The sequence below is a fragment of the Eurypyga helias genome, unplaced genomic scaffold (genome assembly GCF_000690775.1).
Source record: "Eurypyga helias isolate BGI_N326 unplaced genomic scaffold, ASM69077v1 scaffold11745, whole genome shotgun sequence".
In the NCBI taxonomy this organism is placed as follows: Eukaryota; Metazoa; Chordata; class Aves; order Eurypygiformes; family Eurypygidae; genus Eurypyga; species Eurypyga helias.
The window spans coordinates 1210-21315 of NW_010249513.1; the positions used below are offsets into that span (position 1 = coordinate 1210).

At 42.6% G+C, this 20106-nt stretch overlaps 1 protein-coding gene across 1 annotated transcript; it reads right to left on the bottom strand.

Annotated features, from left to right (window-relative positions):
- Window positions 1–720: 720 nt before the first annotated feature.
- On the bottom strand, window positions 721–19801 carry LOC104509446 (RAC-alpha serine/threonine-protein kinase). The gene is made up of 9 exons (XM_010151386.1): window positions 19675–19801; window positions 13154–13265; window positions 10608–10755; window positions 9305–9436; window positions 9072–9137; window positions 7386–7454; window positions 6548–6673; window positions 5132–5260; window positions 721–939 (listed from the first exon to the last, which is right to left on the bottom strand). Exons 2-9 carry the CDS (start codon window positions 13252–13254, stop codon window positions 721–723), a joined length of 990 nt encoding a protein of 329 aa, XP_010149688.1. The 5' UTR covers window positions 13255–13265; window positions 19675–19801.
- Between the last annotated feature and the right edge of the window lie 305 nt (window positions 19802–20106).

Below are 20106 nucleotides of genomic sequence, written 5' to 3' on the forward strand. Positions count from 1 at the left end.
TTGGGTGTTTGGGGTTTTTTTTCCCTGTTTCTAAATCAAGGGTTATTTTTTAAATAATACAGCAGAGCAAAAAAAAGAAATAAAACCACCCAAAAAAAAAAAAAAAGAGAAAATTAAGATTAAGAATGGTATAAACTCCACCACAAACATGGTACAAACACCACCACCTACTGTCCAAAGCAGGATGCTAAATCCCTGGTACATATTTAACTGAAAATTCAGAAAAAGGACAGCAGCTTGAACTGGGACAGGAGGTAAAAGCACTTGCTGCAGAGCAGCATACGGCCCACAGCAGCCACTGGATTCGTTATGGCTATAGTTAAGCTGCAGGTTAAAGCAGAGTTAAGTTGCTCTGTCCCAGGCTATAGTTCTGCATTCATGGCAGCCACCACAGTCTGAGCCTTCTGATCACCAAAGGTGCTTCATGTCGCTATTTGCGGCGTCGCCTCACGTCAAAAGTCAAAACAAAAACGTGCAGGTCCACTTGCTGCATCTGGGTGGATGATCATTTTGAATGGATTAGGAGATGGCGATAGGGGCTTTTCATATGGCAGCACAGCAACAGTCACTTGTAAGTCACCTGTCTGAAAGATCGTTCCCTTTCACAGACACGTCTGCATAATGCAATTATTAACTTCTCTGTGAAACCTTTAACAGGATTTTTTTTTCCTTTTTTTGAGGGCATGAGTGCTTAAAAAGTGCAACTATTAAGGAACACTCTCACCTTTGCTTAGGATCTTTCTTCAGCAAACCTGACAAGAGAGATTTTGCTTCAGGTGACAAAGTGCGTGGAAATCTAATCTCCTCCATAAGGATGAGTTCAAAGAGCTTTTCGTGGTCCTGATTGTAGAAGGGCAGCCGGCCACACATCATTTCGTACATCACAACTCCTAAACCCCACCAGTCCACCGCACGGCCATAGTCATTATCTTCCAGCACCTGCAGAAAGGTAAGGAAAGGGTTTTAGAAGGCATTCCCAAACCAGGCACGAACATGGAACTCGAGGCAAGTTCATCTTTTCATGTGTCACAGCTGAATATGCCAGTGGAGGATTTGCAGAAGACCCATTTGAAAGGAACTGGCAATCTATGCTCACCGCGCTAGGTGAGCAGGAGGGGGAAAGGAGGCAGCGGGTACGTTATAGCAGCTTCCTTCTCTTCTTCCTCCCACCCTTCCTCACATTATGGTCACAACCACTGAAAGCCCAAAGGCTGAGAACTGTTCTCACGTTACAGAGCCAACTGTTAAATTCTCACTTATTCATCACAAACTGTTCCAAACAGGATCCAAGTTTTTTTAGAAAAACCCCAAACCACCGAAGAGCCAGGATGGGGAGAAGAGAGAAGACTGTCAACTGTCAACCTGTTACTTCACAAGCAACAAGCCAAACTTCCCCATGTCTTCACGTCAACGTGCACCCCCCCCAGAGTGGTTCTGCACACCCTAGGAGGCCACCCACTAATACTAAATGACTAATCTACATTAAACACTAAGAGCCAGAACACCACTCCTAACATTTGACCAGCTGTAAGGCCGTAGAACATCAGCCAAATTGTCTGGAAACATTTCCCTTCCTCTCCCCTGCCCCCCTCCAAAGGGACTTTCTCACTAACTCCGGCTCTTCTTCCTCTGCTTAGAGGGCTGCAAACCCAGGAATTGTTGGCGGGGTGCACTTCTGTGGCCTCACAGCGGCAGGAGCCCAGCACAGATCGTTTTGCCCTTCCCTGGGTGCTTCTACCTAACAAAGTCGCGGCTGGTGCGGGTGCTCGGGACTCCGGCAGCGCTCCCCAGCTTGCTGTCGCAGTGCGCTTCTGATCTTCTGTGCTCAGGGCCGCTGAAGGGAGCAGGGAGTGTTTTGGGGCTCGTGGACTGGATGTTACGAGGGCTTCTCTAGACTCTGTGTCTCCTACGCAGTTGTCTGTAGCTGACACCAACAGTCTCATGTTCCAACCCTGTCCTCAGGTTTTAGTTGTCATCTTGACTCTTCTCACAGGTCTGCACTGAGGTGCTTACTCTTGCTGAGAGCGCAAACCACGACCGCACCACCATCGTGTTTTCTTGTTGCGTGGTGTCTGTGTGAGCTTTACATTGCTACCATTCAGAATTCTTTACACTCAAAAGGGTGAAAGAGCCAAACGAAGTCGATGAAAGTTTAACGAAAGCAGGATCTGAAACTCTTACAAACCCTGATGAGGATGGTGCATACAGAACAGTAGCCGAGACACTCCACGTAACAACTGTTTGCACTCTGCCCTTCTTTATTCACTAATTATTCCCCTTAATTGTCTGGACAAGGGAAAGGGCCTGCAGTAAAAATCAAAAGGCTGCCAGGTATTAGATTACCCCACGTTGGTCTATTTACAGCATCCCTGCCGTATGATTCACACCAAACGACAGCTGGCTGTGCAGCTGCCCCGTCTATGTATACGGCCGGCCCACTGTATACGGCCGGCACAGCTGCCGGCCGGACAGGATTCCAGGAGCCGGCCCCGTCCTTCCCGAGGCATCGCGACCCTTCAGCTCACAGGAGATAGTGTGACAACACGGTTCCCGCTCTCTGAGTCACCCCGTCCAGTAAGCGCTTCCTGTTCACGCTGCTCTACACTTGGGTTACCCAAAATAAAACGGTCATGGGGCCTCCAATTTTTACTTTTGTTACTTCAACGGCTTCAGGCAATGCGATAGGAGGGGACTGAAAGAAAAGCTAAACCAGAGGCCTTTGTTGCGTATGTAATAAATGCTGCAGGTGCTTTCCAAACGCAGCAAACACTTCAAGTAGTACTTCAGTAAGCGTATTAATACTCAACTATAATGTAGATTACTAACTGCAACTCCTGCCTTCACCTCCATTAATTCCAAACAGAATATAAAATGCTTATTTCTTCAAAGTTCTTGATCACAAGCAGCATACACTTGTGTCTGTGATTGCACAAAACAGGGCAATCGTGTTAGTATCAAAAAACCCCTGTAACAAAAATGTATTGCACTCATCCATGATTTATTGCAACACGCAGGATAGCTGGGGAAGGTGCTTTCACTTAAACTAAAGGATCATCATTTCCTAACAAGCAGCTTTAGGCTGTTGTGAGATGGAATTGGAGAGAGCAGGCACAACAGCTGTAAACATCACAACCATCAGTGCATCTGACACATCAAAGCTGACATGGCTCAGTCACTGTCATCCATGCATGAGATTCCAGTATGAACCTAAAACCGACGCTGCAACAACTGTACCAACACGCCGCTACGCTGGACTCCGGTTACAAATGCAGACAAGAAGATGGAGACCCCTGCTTCTAAGGGTGTATGACCTTAAACGGACGCAGCATCACTCGCACACGATTTCCAGAACTTTTGCACGCTATCGACCAGACGACAAGAGCCTCCTGAATGTAACACTCCAACTCACAGATGGGGTTTGTAAGTAAGGGGGAGAGCTGGGATAATCAAAAGGATTTGTCGTTCAGGGCTGTGGATGAGCCAACTCATCATAAATATTAAAAAGAAAAATAATAGCAAATAATGTAACGGGAAGAACCACGTTAACGCTGGCATGAGGAATCCCCACATTACAACTCAGGAAAAAATAGACCCAAACTAATAAATGTTTTTTGTCTCCTCATAAAATCCTTGATGAGAAACTGACATTCAGCAATTGATTTTAAAGAGGGAAGCTAAAATAAAAGCCATGTTTATGAATAATAAACACACTGTCATGCTGCTAATTACTCCTTGCATCAGTAAATCTGAAATTGTGGTGCACGGACCCCAATTTAGATTCACTGAAGACTTCTGGTGACCCATGGAGAGCTGGCAGCTATCATGAGACTGGCTCCACCTCCTTGCTGCAAGCTACTTCGACAGGTGCCCACGTTCTTCATTATTACGAAGACACTGGAGGCCCTTGACAGCAGCTGGGAGTTAAAAAACCAACCCAAGGCCCAAACAAAAGCCACGAGCATGCTGCCACGGCTATGCAAGCAGAGGGCACAAAAGCACTGATCAGCAACAGACATCGGCTCTCAGTAGAAATCTCCTCCTCCACTGTGGTTCTCCGTACTTCTGTGTACTTCAGCTCAAGAAAGGTTTGCAGTGCCCAAGTCTCCCACCTCAGAGAAAGGCTACAGCCTGGCTGTGCCAACAATACGTAGTCTGCCGGCAGCCCAAGACTTGCTTCTGCCTGTGCTCCGCGCTGGATGGAAGCCTTAATGCCACGGGTAGCCAAGCACCCGCTGGAAGGCAGTCAGCCCTTCTGCAAGGCACACCGCATCACTAATACAGCGAGTCTGCTTCCAGACAGCTCGGAGCGTGGGCAGGGAGAACTAGCGTCTGCCTGCAACATACCGTGTATACACACATGCTCTATCACACCATTTCACTTTTGATCTGCCCCTAAGTAACTCACAGCTGTAACACCACCTGTGTTGCACAACTCTCACAAGGAGTGTTTCAAGGATGAAAGTTCCAAGCACACATTTGCATTTTACACTTTAAAAAGGCAGAAAATCCCCAAAACATGCAGTTTGGGGCCTGAGATTCCCTGGCCTGGATTTACTTCCTCTGAAACTGGCAAGTTCAAATTAACGCCGAGAAACATCTCGTGCTCTAACAGTCACAAAGCAGTCAGCACTTGTATTGTGTACCATGCTAAATATTGCAGGAAAAGCTTGGTCTGTCCTGTTTCTGAAAACACGTCACCTTATACCATCTTCAAAATAATTTTCCTTCCTAAGCAAAGTCCTGTTGATAGCTTTCAAACAGGCCAACGCACAGCAAACAAATTACAAAACAATCACCAACCCATCAAGTAGTAATTGAAGTGATTTAAAGGTGTTTTTTTAAAATCAGATTTCTGATACAAGCAGCAAGCACTGTTCCAGTAAAACATGAATATTCCCTAAAGTGGAAGGCAAATACCACCCTGCCCCAAAATTATCACCTATCTTTATACTGAAGGTATCTTCATGCTAAAGATATGTTCCAGAACATGATGAGTGAAAGATCCTCAGTACATGCTGTTATGTAACAGCAGTTACTGTATGAACACGTTATGGCCCAGGACTTACTCTGTATCGCCACTGCTGTCACAGATGGCATTTAAGAAGATAATTAATAGCCAGCATAAACATACCTCTGGTGCAAGGTACTCTGGAGTGCCACAGAAAGTCTTCATTGTTGCTCCATCCTTGATGCCTTCTTTACATAGTCCAAAATCTGTTATTTTTATGTGTCCATCTTTATCCAGCATAAGATTTTCCAACTGAGAAGAAGAAAATCCAAATGAATTACGCCACTACATAAAACATACACAGCTCCTGAGCACGTCAGTGAAAGGCGTGAATTGCTGCACATGAGTTTTCAACCAGGTTCTCACTGGGGTCAGAACCACAGTAGCGTGATGTAAATACACATTTATATCACTTTCCTTAGTTCTTTAGGGAATGTTAGGTAACCAATTTGCAATTTTTGGGTAACCAATATTATATACAGGAAGAATGCAGAATGTAGACATAATTACGCTTCTACGACATTAACACCAGCAACACTAATTCTTTTAAAAACCCATTAGGTATTTCCTCCCCCCCACCCCCTGCCAACTTCATCCCTGCTTTTACTCTAAGTGATCTTATGAAATATTCTGTACCAGTAAAGAATAGCAAATGAAACAAAACAGTCAAATGCAAGGCTAAGGAACCACTTCCACAGAGATCCTTGACATCTGCGTCACTTTATACGTTTACTCAGAACACAGTATTCAACGTAGGCTGTGCCACTCATTTTTGAGAAAGCCATCCAAATTTCAGCACAGTTTCCCGTGTATGAAATGAAGTGCACTTTCAAAAGAATCATGGTAATATGACAGACAAAATCCCAAAATGGCATTGACGTAGCCTGAAAACGTTACACTGCATGCTTCATTTTTGATTGCTCCTAAATGAACTACCAGTATCTCCTCATCCCCTCTTGAAAGCATTTTTTCCCCTGAGAAGTGTTACTGTTGCATCTTCCTCAGGAATGTCCCAGATTTGTTTGCCCTGAGTTTTCTTGTTTGGTGGTTGTTTTTTTTCTTTCCCCTTCTCTGCTCACCAAGCAAATGAGCAACTTGAAGCTTATCCCATTTTCTAACTGCAAGCAGGTACCAGGAAGATAGTGCTCCACAGCACACTGTGAGGAAACACAACATCCACACAGTATGAATTTGCATCTATCTGATAAGACCTGGAATAAAGATCCCAGGATTATGTTCCACCATGCAGAAGGGCCACTAAGGTTTCTCTCAGAACACAGGCAGACAAGTGAAAATGCAACCCATGTAGCTCAGTACCCCTTCATATTCTCTGAAACGCTGCCAGGGTCCTGATAAATGCATTATACAACCTCTTATAGAAGTGTTTAGACATCCTGTAAAGTCAGGTCCAACAGCTGCAGTAACTGTTATGTTAAAGTCCAGTCAGCAAAGGCTTTCTTACAGACCAGACCCATTTGCGTTTGTGACTAACAAACAAATCCAAAACCAAAGAGCCTATGAAATTATTTTTCTACGTACCTTCAAATCCCTATACACCACATTCTTCTCTGAATGCAGGTAATCCAGTGCTGAAACAATCTCAGCTCCATAAAACCGAGCCCGGTCTTCAGAAAAGACACGCTCTCTTGACAGATGGAAAAACAGCTACAAGGACAATAACATGTTACCTTCAGATTGCAAATTTCTGAGTTATGTCTTGCACTTGGCAGGCCATCCTGCTCAAAATGCAGTATTACCTAAGAGAAAACCCCTTCCCATCCTCCCCCAGCTGTGTTCCCAAATGTGTTCAATTAAACAGCTAGACAATTACCTCTCATGTTCACAGATGCACACTGATAACCAGTTTGGGTGCTGCAAATTCTTGTATGTACAGAAAATTATGACAGCCCATTTTGATTGAACTACAATTACATACTACAACTACAGCTTAATGCATGATTGAGACACATGTTAATATTCCAATTTTTCCTTCCTGACTGTCGAGCAGTAGTTTGCTGCTTCTGGTTCTCTCTGAAGTAATGTGTGCCCACAATATTCATTAAAAAGGGTTAAAAGTTGGCTGAAGAGCAACTAGAAAGCAACCCTGCCTTCTTGAATTACTAGATGTCAGACTACAATACGTTGATGTCATGTAAAACATGAACCTACACCCAAAACCTATTATCTAAAAATGGAGTTAAGAAAATTAAGGGTCTTTATTCCATGTATTAAACAGAGCTGTTTGCAGGTTTAAATAACTGGGACAACTTGCATTAATTAGAATTGCAAACATGGACCTTAGCTAAATAATGTCAAGCAGAATTCATAGTAGTACAGAAAAATCCTAAAGCATTGAACATTATTACAGTCCCCTTACCTCCCCTCCATTAGCATACTCCATAACAAAACACAAGCGATCGTGTGTCTGAAAGGAATACTTTAAGGCCTGAAAGAGATTTAAATCAAAACTTAGAAGAGGGATCACACTGACAGTTATAAAAGCATTTTTAATAGATTTTCAGACACATAGATATGTGGACTTTTTGTACTTGGATCTTACACAATACTTAGACTTCCCTCTTGCAGCTGAGGACTGATCCACTGCCAACTTACTTCATTAAATAAATTTAATAAAACATTAAAACAATCCCTTGCAGAACAAAGCCCTGGCCCAGTAACAGTGATACGAAATGCAGCAAGAGTGACTCTGAACTTTCCTCCCCGGGCCACAAGCTCCCACAGTTTCATATCACAGACAAGAGGTCACAACCAAACCCCCAAGCACAAGGTTTTACCGTGCTGGCTACAAGCCCTCTTACATGAAACACGTATATATTCACGCACATCAGCCCCCTGGTCCCTGCAACTGCTCCCTGTTGACAGCCTGCCAGAGGATTAAGCAATGCTGTCAATATCAATTTGCAAGCAATTCACAAAAACAGACCGGATGGAGGGTGTGTTGAAGCATCACAAGGTGCCTTTGTACAGTCCTGTCACATGTATTCCTGTGGCGAGAGTAACATCGACTTGTTCGCCACAGTCTTAATTTTCTTGGTCATAACCCAGTCTTGTAGCTGACTTCGCAAGACAGCCCTTGCTTTAGATATTTGGGTTTATGAAAGCATTAAAAAGAAAACACCGCATATGCTATCATCATCTTCATTACTAGGGGTGGCATTTATAAACCCGTCATATTTTTGCAGAGAGAGGGAGGGTCAGGTTTTAGACATGTCAACACACATTTAAGGATTATACCCAATACAGCTAGTATTTACTTCCAGAGGCCACGCTCAGAAGTCTAAATTCCAGTTAAGCCCTCATGTACCTGGACAAAGGAAACAACCGGGATCCTACACAGGTCTCGGAGTGCTTAAACGGCTGGAACAACCCAGAGCCAACTTGTAATAAATACAGGAAACAGAGTCTTGAGGTGGAACTTCAGTATCTGAACTCAACCCAGAGAGCCTGCTGGCGCTTGAGATCTGAGAGTATGCTTTGCTTGTACAGCTAAGCCAATCCAAAAGGAAAGCGGTGGATAAAGCACAGTCCTGCTCTTCCCTGTCCCACCCCACCACCACTATCCTTTGGCTGGCATTACCAATGCTCTGTTTCTATAGTGAGCTGCTTCTGGGAGCTTAAAAAAAACCCACCCAAACAACAAAGAAAGGCAAAATTGAAGGGTTTTTTCCCCAGTGTATCTTCCTGAACTTGTATGTCACAAGATCAGGGTCACCGTGATCTCTGCTACAAAGGGTAGACCAAGTATTTGGAGGACAAGGAAAAGAGATACTTCTCTCAGAGATAGCAATCCATTACATGAGTGAGCCATAAAGTCAAACCACACCCTGAAACACTGTCTTCAAGAGGTACTGAGGACCTGCTCTGCAAGAATCAGAAGACTTAAAAAAGCATTTTAATTTGTGCTTCCCAGAAATGGAAGGGTACAGAAATACACAGCTGCTCTGAAAACATGTCTCAGATGTATTATATAAATAACAAAATACAAGGAATGTCTTGGTTGTCAAGACATCAAGCTACGCTCAGCGGAGGGAGAAACGCTTACTGTCAAGAATGGATGCCGCGAGTTCTGTAAAACGCGGTTTTCGGTCAGCGTGTGCGCTACTTCATCCTGGAACACAAGCAGAAGGAAATTGGCCAAGTGATTCCCCAGATGATGGATCCATTTCAAACACTAACGGAGAAGTTGTTTACAAGTACTCAGAGAATCCTTGGTATGACTTTCCCAAAGGCTGTATCTAGGGTGAACCACATTTTTCAAGTTTCCCACCTACTCACCTTTGCTACAATAACTTCCTTCTTCAGAATTTTCATGGCATAATACCGTCCGGTTGCTTTTTCTTTAACTAAAATGACCTTTCCAAAAGTGCCTTTTCCCAGTAGTTTTAGGTATTCAAACTCATTCATGGTCTGTTAATGATACAGATAAACAAGAACTGAATTACATGAACTAACAACATGTATACCAATCTCAGACTAGAATTTCTCATTAGCGTCAGAACACATTGCATATGGGGTTTTTTAATCCTTTGGCTTAGTAGAATTCAGAGGCAGAAATGCTTCTTCCATAAAAATGAGTATCAGTACACTCCCAAAGATAATCAAACCAACTGTTCAGGGAAAACCATAAGCTTTCAATTAACAGAACATTTTTTCATGTGACTCAACTGTGCAAATACCACTCAACATATTATTAATCCATAGACATTTTGATCACTTTGTCAGTGCAGACATTCACTAAAAGGCACATGTTGCTCTGACTCCAGGGACTAAACCATACCTTCTTTTCTGATGTTCCCCACCTCTCTAGGGGACCAGCTTTCTTGTGCTTCATTGAACAGCACCAAAACAACTTCCTCATGGATTAGCCATTCGCTCTTCTTTCTTTTGCCATTAGGAAAGGTGCTGGGGAAGATCAGAATCTATCGCAGGCTGAGGATAGTCTGCACTGTCACATCAATGACCATGACCAACATGGTAATAGTAAGACTTACACAGCCAAAGGCTACTGCAGCCTCGGTTGGGGAAAAATTTAAGATGCTCTCAACAGCAAACTTCCTCCATATTCTTCCCTAGAGCTCCCTACGAAGCTCCTTCTGCTAAGTGTTCAATACAGTTGATGCCAGGATGCCAATAGTAACCTTGGTTATCCTCACTGCAGCCACTGCAGCGGCTGTCTGGGAGTTTGCCTAAACCCTTAATCCAGAGCAAATAAACCACTGGACCCACCCTAAATCCCGCAAGTCTACTGCAATATCTTTGCACCAGCCTGCAAAGAGCTTGCACAGTCCCACGGTCCAGCAGAAGCTATGAGTTCAGGCTCTGTACCACAGGAAGGCAGGCAACCCACATCCAGACCTGAGCTGGCCTTGAAAGCCATCCAGTAAGGACATCTGAACTCAGAGCTCCGGTGGACCCAGACAGACTTTGCCTGGTACCTGCTCAGCTCAGACAACTGTTTCCTCCAGAAGCTGCATCTACAACCAACTGCGTAATTGTTGTGGGCAAAGGTGTATCTTGATGGCTATTCCTTGTCTGTGTTCAAGAAGACCTAATAGTTACTTCTGCTATGCTCACTTACCACTTTGTGTTTTGGCTTTGTCATAGAAACTTCCATTTCTTCAGCACCTGAATTATCACTGGGAGAGCCAGATCTGAAATCCATCATCTCTTCCTCTTGTTTCTTGAGGCTGTCTGCTACTGTTTGGATGGCTTTTGTCCATTCTTCCCTGGCGAAATACAAGCGAAGTCATTTGTTATTTGTGACTTTAGATTGCTGTCTGCCATGGCAAGGGTCACCAAGGAATCCAGAGCAACAAATACTCTCTGATGAATCACTGCAACATACAATGAACTATGTGCATTTTCAAGCACTGTAAAAATGCATTTTAAGAGCACTTTTAACATATATCTTCATTAATCATACTAGAAACCAGAGGTAACTGAAGTCTGGATGCAATATAAGGCTTTTCATACAACCGGATTTCTAATCCGCATTCAGTCAGCAGCTCTGAGATACAACCTGGTGATCCAGAGACTTACATAACAAAACCAGACTTGCCAAAACCAAAGAGGCTCCCATGCAGCACACAGCAATTAAACACAGCTTCTCCATTCCTATGGTGCACTGAAACACTTGCATCCAACTGCTGAGCGCACTATGCCACCTCTTTGCACACATGTCCCAAATTTTAATGCCAAGAGGTGTTCTAGGAGAAGGTATTACAACCCAGGATACTTAAGTTACTCCTCTGTTGTGAAGATGATGACAGAAGTACAGCAATTCCTGTGTAAAGTTTAGCAGAATGTCAGCAAAAGCAGCGATACTTTATCTTGGCCACAGGTTTTGGTTACAATAAATTTTCCACAGCTGTTTCAGCAGTGGGTGCTCCAACACTGACCTCCTCGACTCCTGTGGACACCACTTCCACCCCAGTGTCCTTCGGAAAATTTCACACCATTGGGAACTACTGAAGTGGAAGTTCTTCCCTTCATTTCACTACAAATTTACTGAAGATAAAGCATACAACTCATAAGGGCTTACAGGGTTTTGGGATGGGCGTTAAGTCATAGAGGAGCTGAAGACACTGAAGACAGTGGGCTATGTGAATTTACCATGGTTTACTAGCTTTCATACCTGTAAGGAATGGGATGTATTTTTTGGGCACTGGCTACACTCTTTACCCAGGTAAAATACTTTGCTACTACAGCAGGAACAGAAGTAGCCACTGCTGAACAACTCCACGACAATCACAAACACATTCCTGTATTTACTAGTCATTTTTCATATTCAGAACTATTACAAAAAGAACTTTTTCTTCTGTATTTTTATCTGTCCATCTCTCTCACAAAATAAATGTTGGTTTTAAAGACACAGAGAAAGCTAAAGGCATATCTACCTTTCTGTTTCTTTCAAGATTTGTTACTGACTTAGTGGAAGTGCTGGCCCTCCTGAGGTGAGTATCTTTGATTTCTGGGAGACCAGAATTTCACCCTCAGCTTTTAGGTCTCAAGCATACACAACAGAGATGACCAACACTGCGAGCCCTGAAGTGTCACAAAGCTGACTTAATTGGCTAGGAGGGAACAAACAAGGCTGAAATACAATCTTCCCCCAAGTGGAAACTCTTATTCACTCCCTTTAGGGTCACTGACCACAAAGCTACTAAAAGAAACAAGGACCAGTTTATTTTAATTTGCTTTTAATTTGATTTCACCTTCTTCTGATCATTGTCATAGAATCAAAAGCAACAAACAGGAACCATTCTTTAAATCTGTGCACAAAGAGGCTACTAAAGAAAAAGGCAAAGAATGTTAGGTAGAATTTGCTGATCTTAAAAATAAACATGTGCCAGTAGCGCATCTGGGGAGGACAAGGGTTTTAAAACACTCCTTCCCCATGGGCAATGATATTGGAATAATTTAAGTTCAGTTCCTGAAGAGCAAGTAAATATTTAAATACTCTGTAGCTGTAGAATAGCTGTGCTGGAAAACTGTTCTCTCAGGAGGTAGGAGATCGATTCTCCAATGATGAGAGCACAGGATGCATGCTCTTAGCTTTGCTTCCTAACAGCTGAAACAGGAATCTGCACCTGCAGCAGATAACTATCACCTTTATTATCTCATTTACATAACACATTAGCAATCAGCAATGATACAACTTTTTTCCTTTAAAAACAAGGTGTCTAAAGAGACTTTAAAAGGTCAGCAATTTGGTACAACTCAACTCGGCCCAAATCACCATTTCACATATGCTCATCCTTCCAGAAACTCCCAGGTCAGAAACACTTCATTTCACATACCACAATATTTCCAGTGAGAAATGAACCCTGGGTTTCCAGAAATAGCTACCCATGTACACACCTGCACCTGTCCATTTTGCGTATCCAACCTAGCAACATTTCATTTACAAATATGAAAAAACCCACTCTCTGCAACCCCCTTTAAGGTGTCTTTCATACTGGAACGTGCACTGACACCGAGGCACTCAAAAATCCTTTGTCACTTTCCACTCTAGACGTACATCATCTGATAAATAAGAGCTTCAGCGAAGGACTCGCTATTAATGCTGAACACTTGCATCTGCTTTTGCGAGTAGTTTATGTATTAAATATGAATGAAACATACCGCTCCTCTGGAGTCTCCACATGAAATGTTCTTTCAATTACTGTGGTCCACTGGAGGCATCTAATGATAAATGTGTTTGGTTTAGGTCGTTCTGTCTTCATCAGCTGGCACTCTACCACAATCAAGGAAGAGAGAGTCATGGTACATAAGCAGGTTTAAATAATCATTTGTCTTTATTCTTATCTAGCAAACTGTTGCAATTAATCAGCCATAGAAATCTCTGCAAGTACTTCTTTACGAGACTTGAGACAATCTACTGTGTTGATGAAACCAATAAATAGCTTGGGAGATAGTCATCTAAGCAGCACCGAAATCAAATTCTGCACAGACAGGCTCCACGTTTGGTCTGCCCAGAGAGGTAGTAGAAATGCGATGTGATGACACAGAAGCCGTTCAGACTCAGGTCCTACACTCCAAAGGTCATCCCGAGCAGAGCACATGGATAAAGTCAGCTGATAATGCAGCAATTACATCCACTGAAACTAAAGCCAAGCCCCCACGTTCCCTCCCTTTGACTTTCCCAACATAAACCCATGCCCTTGGCTTTCAAGGAGTTGCTAGACAGCATGTTTGATTATTTTGCTGCGACCTGATAAAGATCAGACTCAGCATTTCCAGTGCTCAAACACTAGAGGGAACATCAAACTGCAGAGGCACCCCAAAGACCCCGTCCAAGGCCTTCCGGACAGCTGTTGCGGTCGGATGCTGTGCGGACACGCAGCTAACAGCTTCCGTCACCGCCAGCGTTTAAGCCCAACCTCTGAAGCCTACAGAAGTGCGGCTCCATGCAAAAACACCGCTTCCTTCATAAGAAATGAGCATTAGTTTATTTCTGGTTTAAATCGCATCTATTATTTTAAGCTTCATAGTAAGTGTTGATCCTTCAAGTTTGGGCCTGAAAACGCCCCTGATTAGGGGTACGCTAGCTATGGGGTACGCTAGCTATAGTAAAAGACAGGATATGAAAAACAAAAAGGAAACCAATGAAATAACAACAGAAGCCAAAACACTGTATTTTTCAGATTTATATTAATAGAAAATATAATGCTGATTAAACAGCTCCTGTGAAAGGAAAGTCAGACTAAGAAACCAAGCGAGCAGGGGATGGGAGAGAGAAAGACAAAAAGTTAATGAAACCACAGGTTTGCTATTATTTGGTCTTATGGTTCTAAATCAACTTCCAAGTAAATGAATAAGGCGCTGTGAAGACATGAAGAAATTCTGCTCATCGCCAGAGCTACAAACATCATCCACCACCAGCAATGCGCAAGTTGAGGACAGAACCCAGCCAGCCTGACAGCGCGCGTTACTAAGGCTACACTGGTGTTGTTCAGTTAATTTTATTACTGTGAAAATTTAGAAAGCTCAGTTTTAAATCCAAGCTCTTAATTAGCACCAAGATAAAATATTTACCACCAGTGTTTTTGGGTGCTGTATTTTTGGCAATATATTTCATGCCTCATTTGCTACTGGAATTATAAGCTTTTCAATGAGTAACACTGCATTTTCCATGACAAGAAAATCTAATTTTTCTTTAATAGCATGCTGAGGTTATACTGCATCCTACTAAAGCACTGCAATTAGATAAGAGAAAGTTTATTAATGAGTCATGAAAAGGCTTTAGTGTGATAAACGGCACTCCTTCATTCACCAAGATTAAAGGACTTCCAGAGAGCGATGCAGCCGTGCTTGCACAGCGCTGTATTCAGCCTTCCAGCTACTTCCACCCTTTCTCGCAGAACGGCAGTTAAGGCTGAACACAACTGCACGAGCTGGCACAGTCCAGTCAATGCAAGAGATCGCATTCTTGCTCCCAGACTGTCCACCTTAGCCTGGGTGCTTAGGTGTTTGTTCTGTCTCCCGTTTTTCCCTGCTTAACAACTGCTGGGGTTGTCCTCTCTGAACCTGCACAATGCAGCCCTAACAGATACTGAATTTGGCTGAAGACTCGAAGAAGAAAATTAAGCTATTTCTAACCTCATGCAAATCCAGAGCTGTTCTATACTTACCCCAAAGAGCAACGTGATGAAGTACACTGAGAGGTTTTGCTTACTTTAAAACAGCCTTTATATTCACATCTACAGCCTGAGATGCAGTACTCTGAAGTAGCAGCACAGATATTTAAACTAGGCATGAACTCTAAACTTTAACCATTTAATTTCAGCGTAATAAACCACACAAGGCATTTTCTGTCACAGAAGGGGACCAATTAAACATCACCACTTTTCCCCTAAATCAGCACTGTCCATTGATATTTGCTAAGCTTGCTGATCCAGCAATCTTTAAGGCATACAGCAAGATGAATAATACAGATTTGTCAGTTAATAACCACTATAATTCAAGTATGTCACATAGAAGTGTTTTGTTTAGTGAACAATATGCCGTCTAATTACCCTGCTCAATCATAACAGCACATATCAAGAAATACAGAAAGCTTTCTTTCTAAATTACTTTACCAAAGTGCTGTACCACATAGGTTTCAGGAAGTTTGACACTACCACTTAGTTCTCCCCATATACAACAGTTGTATGGATTTTATCAATGAAATGATGAAGCAGCAGGTTTTTTTCTTACTTTTAATACTGACTCTGCGCTCTTGACTGTAGTTGGCAAGCTAAGAGAAGCACCAAACTTGCCTTGCATAACCATGTACCGCAACACGCACCACTACAGCAGAGCACAGATACAGACGCTATACAATAGGGTATGATTCATGGCATGTTTGGGGGTTCTGCTATGAAAACATTCACATTTCAAATACTGACCCCTTACGCGCTTTGAAGACAGTTTTCCTGTCAAACAAGCCAACAAAAGTATTCCCCATTTGCACACAAAAAAAAAAAAAAAAAAAAAAGAAAGTACTTTAAACAGCAGCCTGTTAAAAATGATTTAAATTGCTCTAAAGAACCTCTTGATTCTTTCCTGGCCTTTGGTCTTTTAAAGTAAGTAGGACAGAGAAATTGTTCCTAACCGGAATAGACACCAAGGCATTCAAATGTAAATTACCATTTTGTATTTGAAAGACACTTAGTATTATCCCAGTGACTTTCTAAAATGTCACAATATTTGGTTCCGCAGCACTTAAGCTAAAAGGCAGATTACTTGCAATGAAAGTGTCAAACTCTGCTCCCTATATAATGACATCACACTTTAAAACAATGTGAAGGAAGAATCCTTCCCGTTCCTTTAAGGAAGGGGAAGGCGGGGGGCAGGGAGGGGAGAAAAGAAAAAAGGTAAATCAGGCAAGGAGAATGATAAATAAAACTTTGGAAAGGCAACAGGACTATAATGTTGAAGTGGGCCTTTTCTGCTAGCACCACCAGATAGATCTGCCCCCAGACAGCTCAGCATGGCAAAATCGAGGAGGAGCTGGGAGCCCTGAGTTACAGCCCTGGAGCAAGGTGGCCCCTTGTAACAGCAGACACAAAATCTGTCCGCTCTCTGGCCTTCCCATGCCCTGTGATAAATGCCTGACTGCAGACACGCAGTCCTGTCCCAAAAGGAGCACTCATATTGTTGAGCAATTACGTTTTCCACTGTACAACAAAACCACCACAGTCAACCCTCCCTTCTGACAGTCAGAGAAATAATCCCTTCTTTCTAACAGGAATAGCCTCTCTCTCCATGTGGTTTTTCACAATATACTGCTCTCCTCAGCTATATGGTTTTAAAGGCTTATAACCTAATAGGCAGACATACATGATAATCCGAGATTACAATCGGTATGAAGGCTACTTACCTCGCAGATTTACAATGCAAGCCCTATTGGTTATTTATCTGCAGGGTGTCTGCAGCAGAACTATTTAGGTACAGGCTTTTTTATTCCTTCTATCTCACTAGGAGTAAAATACAGAAGAGAGACACAAACATGGCTCAAAAATCACAGTTAAAATGTTGATCCGCCGCCTTTCAGGAGTTTAGCTTTACTTGTGGTAAATCACCAATAGGTAACTTCCAGGGGAAATAAACTCCTTAAACATATCATTAAATTACAAACATAGATAAATGGCTATTTTAAATGGAAAATTAGGTGGAGAAAATGGTATTTAAAATACAGTGAGCCTCTCTTTACCCAGGGAGCAGGGGCTATAAACCAAAGCTGTATGACCTCACAGACTGAAAAGTATAGTGTAGGAGAAAGAAGAGACTGTCAGCACATGAAAAGCACGCTCTGTATTTATTGCTAATACTTTCTTTATACCTGTTAATGGAAAAGACAAATAATCTGATGATGTTACCTTCCTTCACTGTTTTCTCCTGAACTCTCTCTCGTGGGTTGACAAAATCACTTAGTATGAATTTTACACTACAAGTAAGAAGAGTCCCCTAGTCATTAAAAAAAAACCCTTTTACTTGCAAAGACTAAAAAGCCAACATTATTTTACAGCAGAAGAGGGTAAAGATTTTAATCAGAAACATGGGACCACTTCCAAAGAACAGACTGACACAGACAGCCTGCCATCTCATTAAAAAAAACCCAGTAACCCAAGAGAGAAAGAAAAATCTAGTTCACTAATTAATGAAAAAGTCAGGGCTAATCATGGTCTCTTGGGGGGAAAAAAAAAGGATGAATTTTTACAAAACATTTAAGCTGAATTCCCCACCTTTCACTGGCAGGAGGCTCCTGCAGGCTGCCTCTGCAGTGCACGGCTGCGCACTGGCCTGAGCCTTCCTCCAGACCCAAATGAAAGTACCAAATGAGCAGGTTCAGAGGGAAAACTTGTGGTGCAAAACGCATCCAAATGATCCAAGTGTGGAGGGTACCCAGAAGGGAACCGCACTCCAGGTGCTGGCAGCACTGCATGCCAGTGCCTACATGAGAAATTAAATCCTGGTGGGGCAACAGCTGCTTCAGTGAGCCCAAAACCACAATAATGACTCTTAGCAAGGAGACCTCCCCGTAATCCTCGAGGCCTTCCTGACTGGCTCACCAGGCAAGAGCCATTGCTAGAACATCCTTCTACACACCACCCTCCCCACAATCCCTCTTCTGGGGGCTACACCTTACTCTACAGGCATTCGTTGCATCTTTTTTGCAGTGCTGCAATACCATGGTAACAAACTTGTTTAACTATAAATGCCAAGACTGATGGGCTCAACCTGCCAAAATCCAGCACCATATTCCTGTTGTGAAAACTGATTTAAGTTAACCCTTTTTGAAGGCCATCTGGACAAAGAGAAGGCAACGACACATCCTTTTTTACTCCTTAGCACTGAGCTGCCATAAATAATTATTCTAAGTACTGCAGTTAGTAGCAACAGGACGGAAGAGTCCTGCAAAAAGTGCATTTGTTAAAAGCCTCTGGCTAAAGACCAAGTACTGAATTACTACTGGCTTTCTGCTGCTTTTCTTTACCTTCTTGATCCAGAAGGAGATACCAGCCTAAAGAGGAAAGTACCGTGTCATTACTGAAATGAAAACACTATGACAATTCTCTAAGAGGAGACAAAAAAACCCAAAGCACTCTTAGCATCCTGCACAGAGGCACCAGGCAACAGCATGTCCATTATTTATTCCCATCATCAGTCAGAACAGGTATATGTTGCTACTGGTGGAGAAAAAAAAAGAACATTTGCATTAACTCCTAGTGTTGCCCAACCCTATTCTGAGCCCAGGGTGTCCCAAAATAAAACTGTCTGCTTAAAGGTCAGCTACAAAGATGAACCCCATGTATTTCAAGCTACCCCATAACAAAGAGGGAAAGCCAGAAACTTCCCTTCCACTAGCCACCAGGAACAGATCGTTATTAATAACAGGTGCCACAACGATCTGTCTTTAAGTGGTAGAACAAGACATGGGCAGATCATGAGACAGGAAAGATTAAGAACAGGACAAAATAAAAGCTGGAAGTATGCAGAAAAAGGTTAAAAACATGAGCAAGAAAAGGAAAATTATCTTCAGGTTCTTCTATCACATCCTGTGTTGCAGCACCTGAGCAAAGTCGGAAACGGTTGCACAGGACAGAGTGCAGAGGTTAGGAAATGTTATTATTTCCAAACCTTTTTGTTGGCTCTAATAGAAGAAATACAGGTTTGCGTTCAAAATTAAGAAAAAACTGCATCTCATTAAAAGAGTGCTCACTCCACGTTCTTGTATGCTAACAATAACTTTGACCTACGTCAGTGCCACTTGAATCCAGATCCAGTGGCAGAACAGAGGCTGAAACGCTTCGGCTGTGGCCACCTGCCAAGTACCGTGATGTGTGCCTGGGTTAATTTTCATTTTAAAGCAACTTGCTGAATAACAGACATACAAAATATTAACAAATAAACCTGTTTTAGTCTCTAACCAGGACTGGTAAAATAGTAGAAAACTGAAAAAGGCAAACAGAGCATCAAACCTCCACGGCGCAGTCATTCCAGAGAAACACGGGGGTTTTATCATCTCAAATAAACACATTTAGTGTTTAGATACACTGCTCTGGGCAGATTCAACCGCTACTGATGCAGCTTACCAGTGCTACGACTACCAGAAGACATCAATGTCCAAAGTAGACAGGGGACACGTAAAACACACTTACGAGCTACTGAGAAGTTATTTAAAGGTGATTCCCGCTGGTCGACATCCTGCGGTCGTTCCTTGTAGCCAATGAAGGTGCCATCGTTCTTTAACAGAAAATACCGCGGCCTCCATGTCTTTATGTATTCTCCTGGAAAGAGAGGATGAGCAAAGGGAAAGCTCATCAGAAAATACCCCAAAATACTGACTTGTCAACCATTTTTTTTAAAATATCAAAACCATATCCTGACACAGCAGCAGTTTTAAGAACACTCAGTTCATTCTGACACAAACAGTGGAAAAATACAGGCACTGAGTAAGATATTGCTAGTGATGTTAACCATAAAAATGGGACTTCATAAAAGGTAAACAGCTATGTTTTGTTCTTCCATCTACTCCAATCTCCATTCAAATTCTGCAACATCTGCCTTAAATGCATTTTAAATTTAAAAAA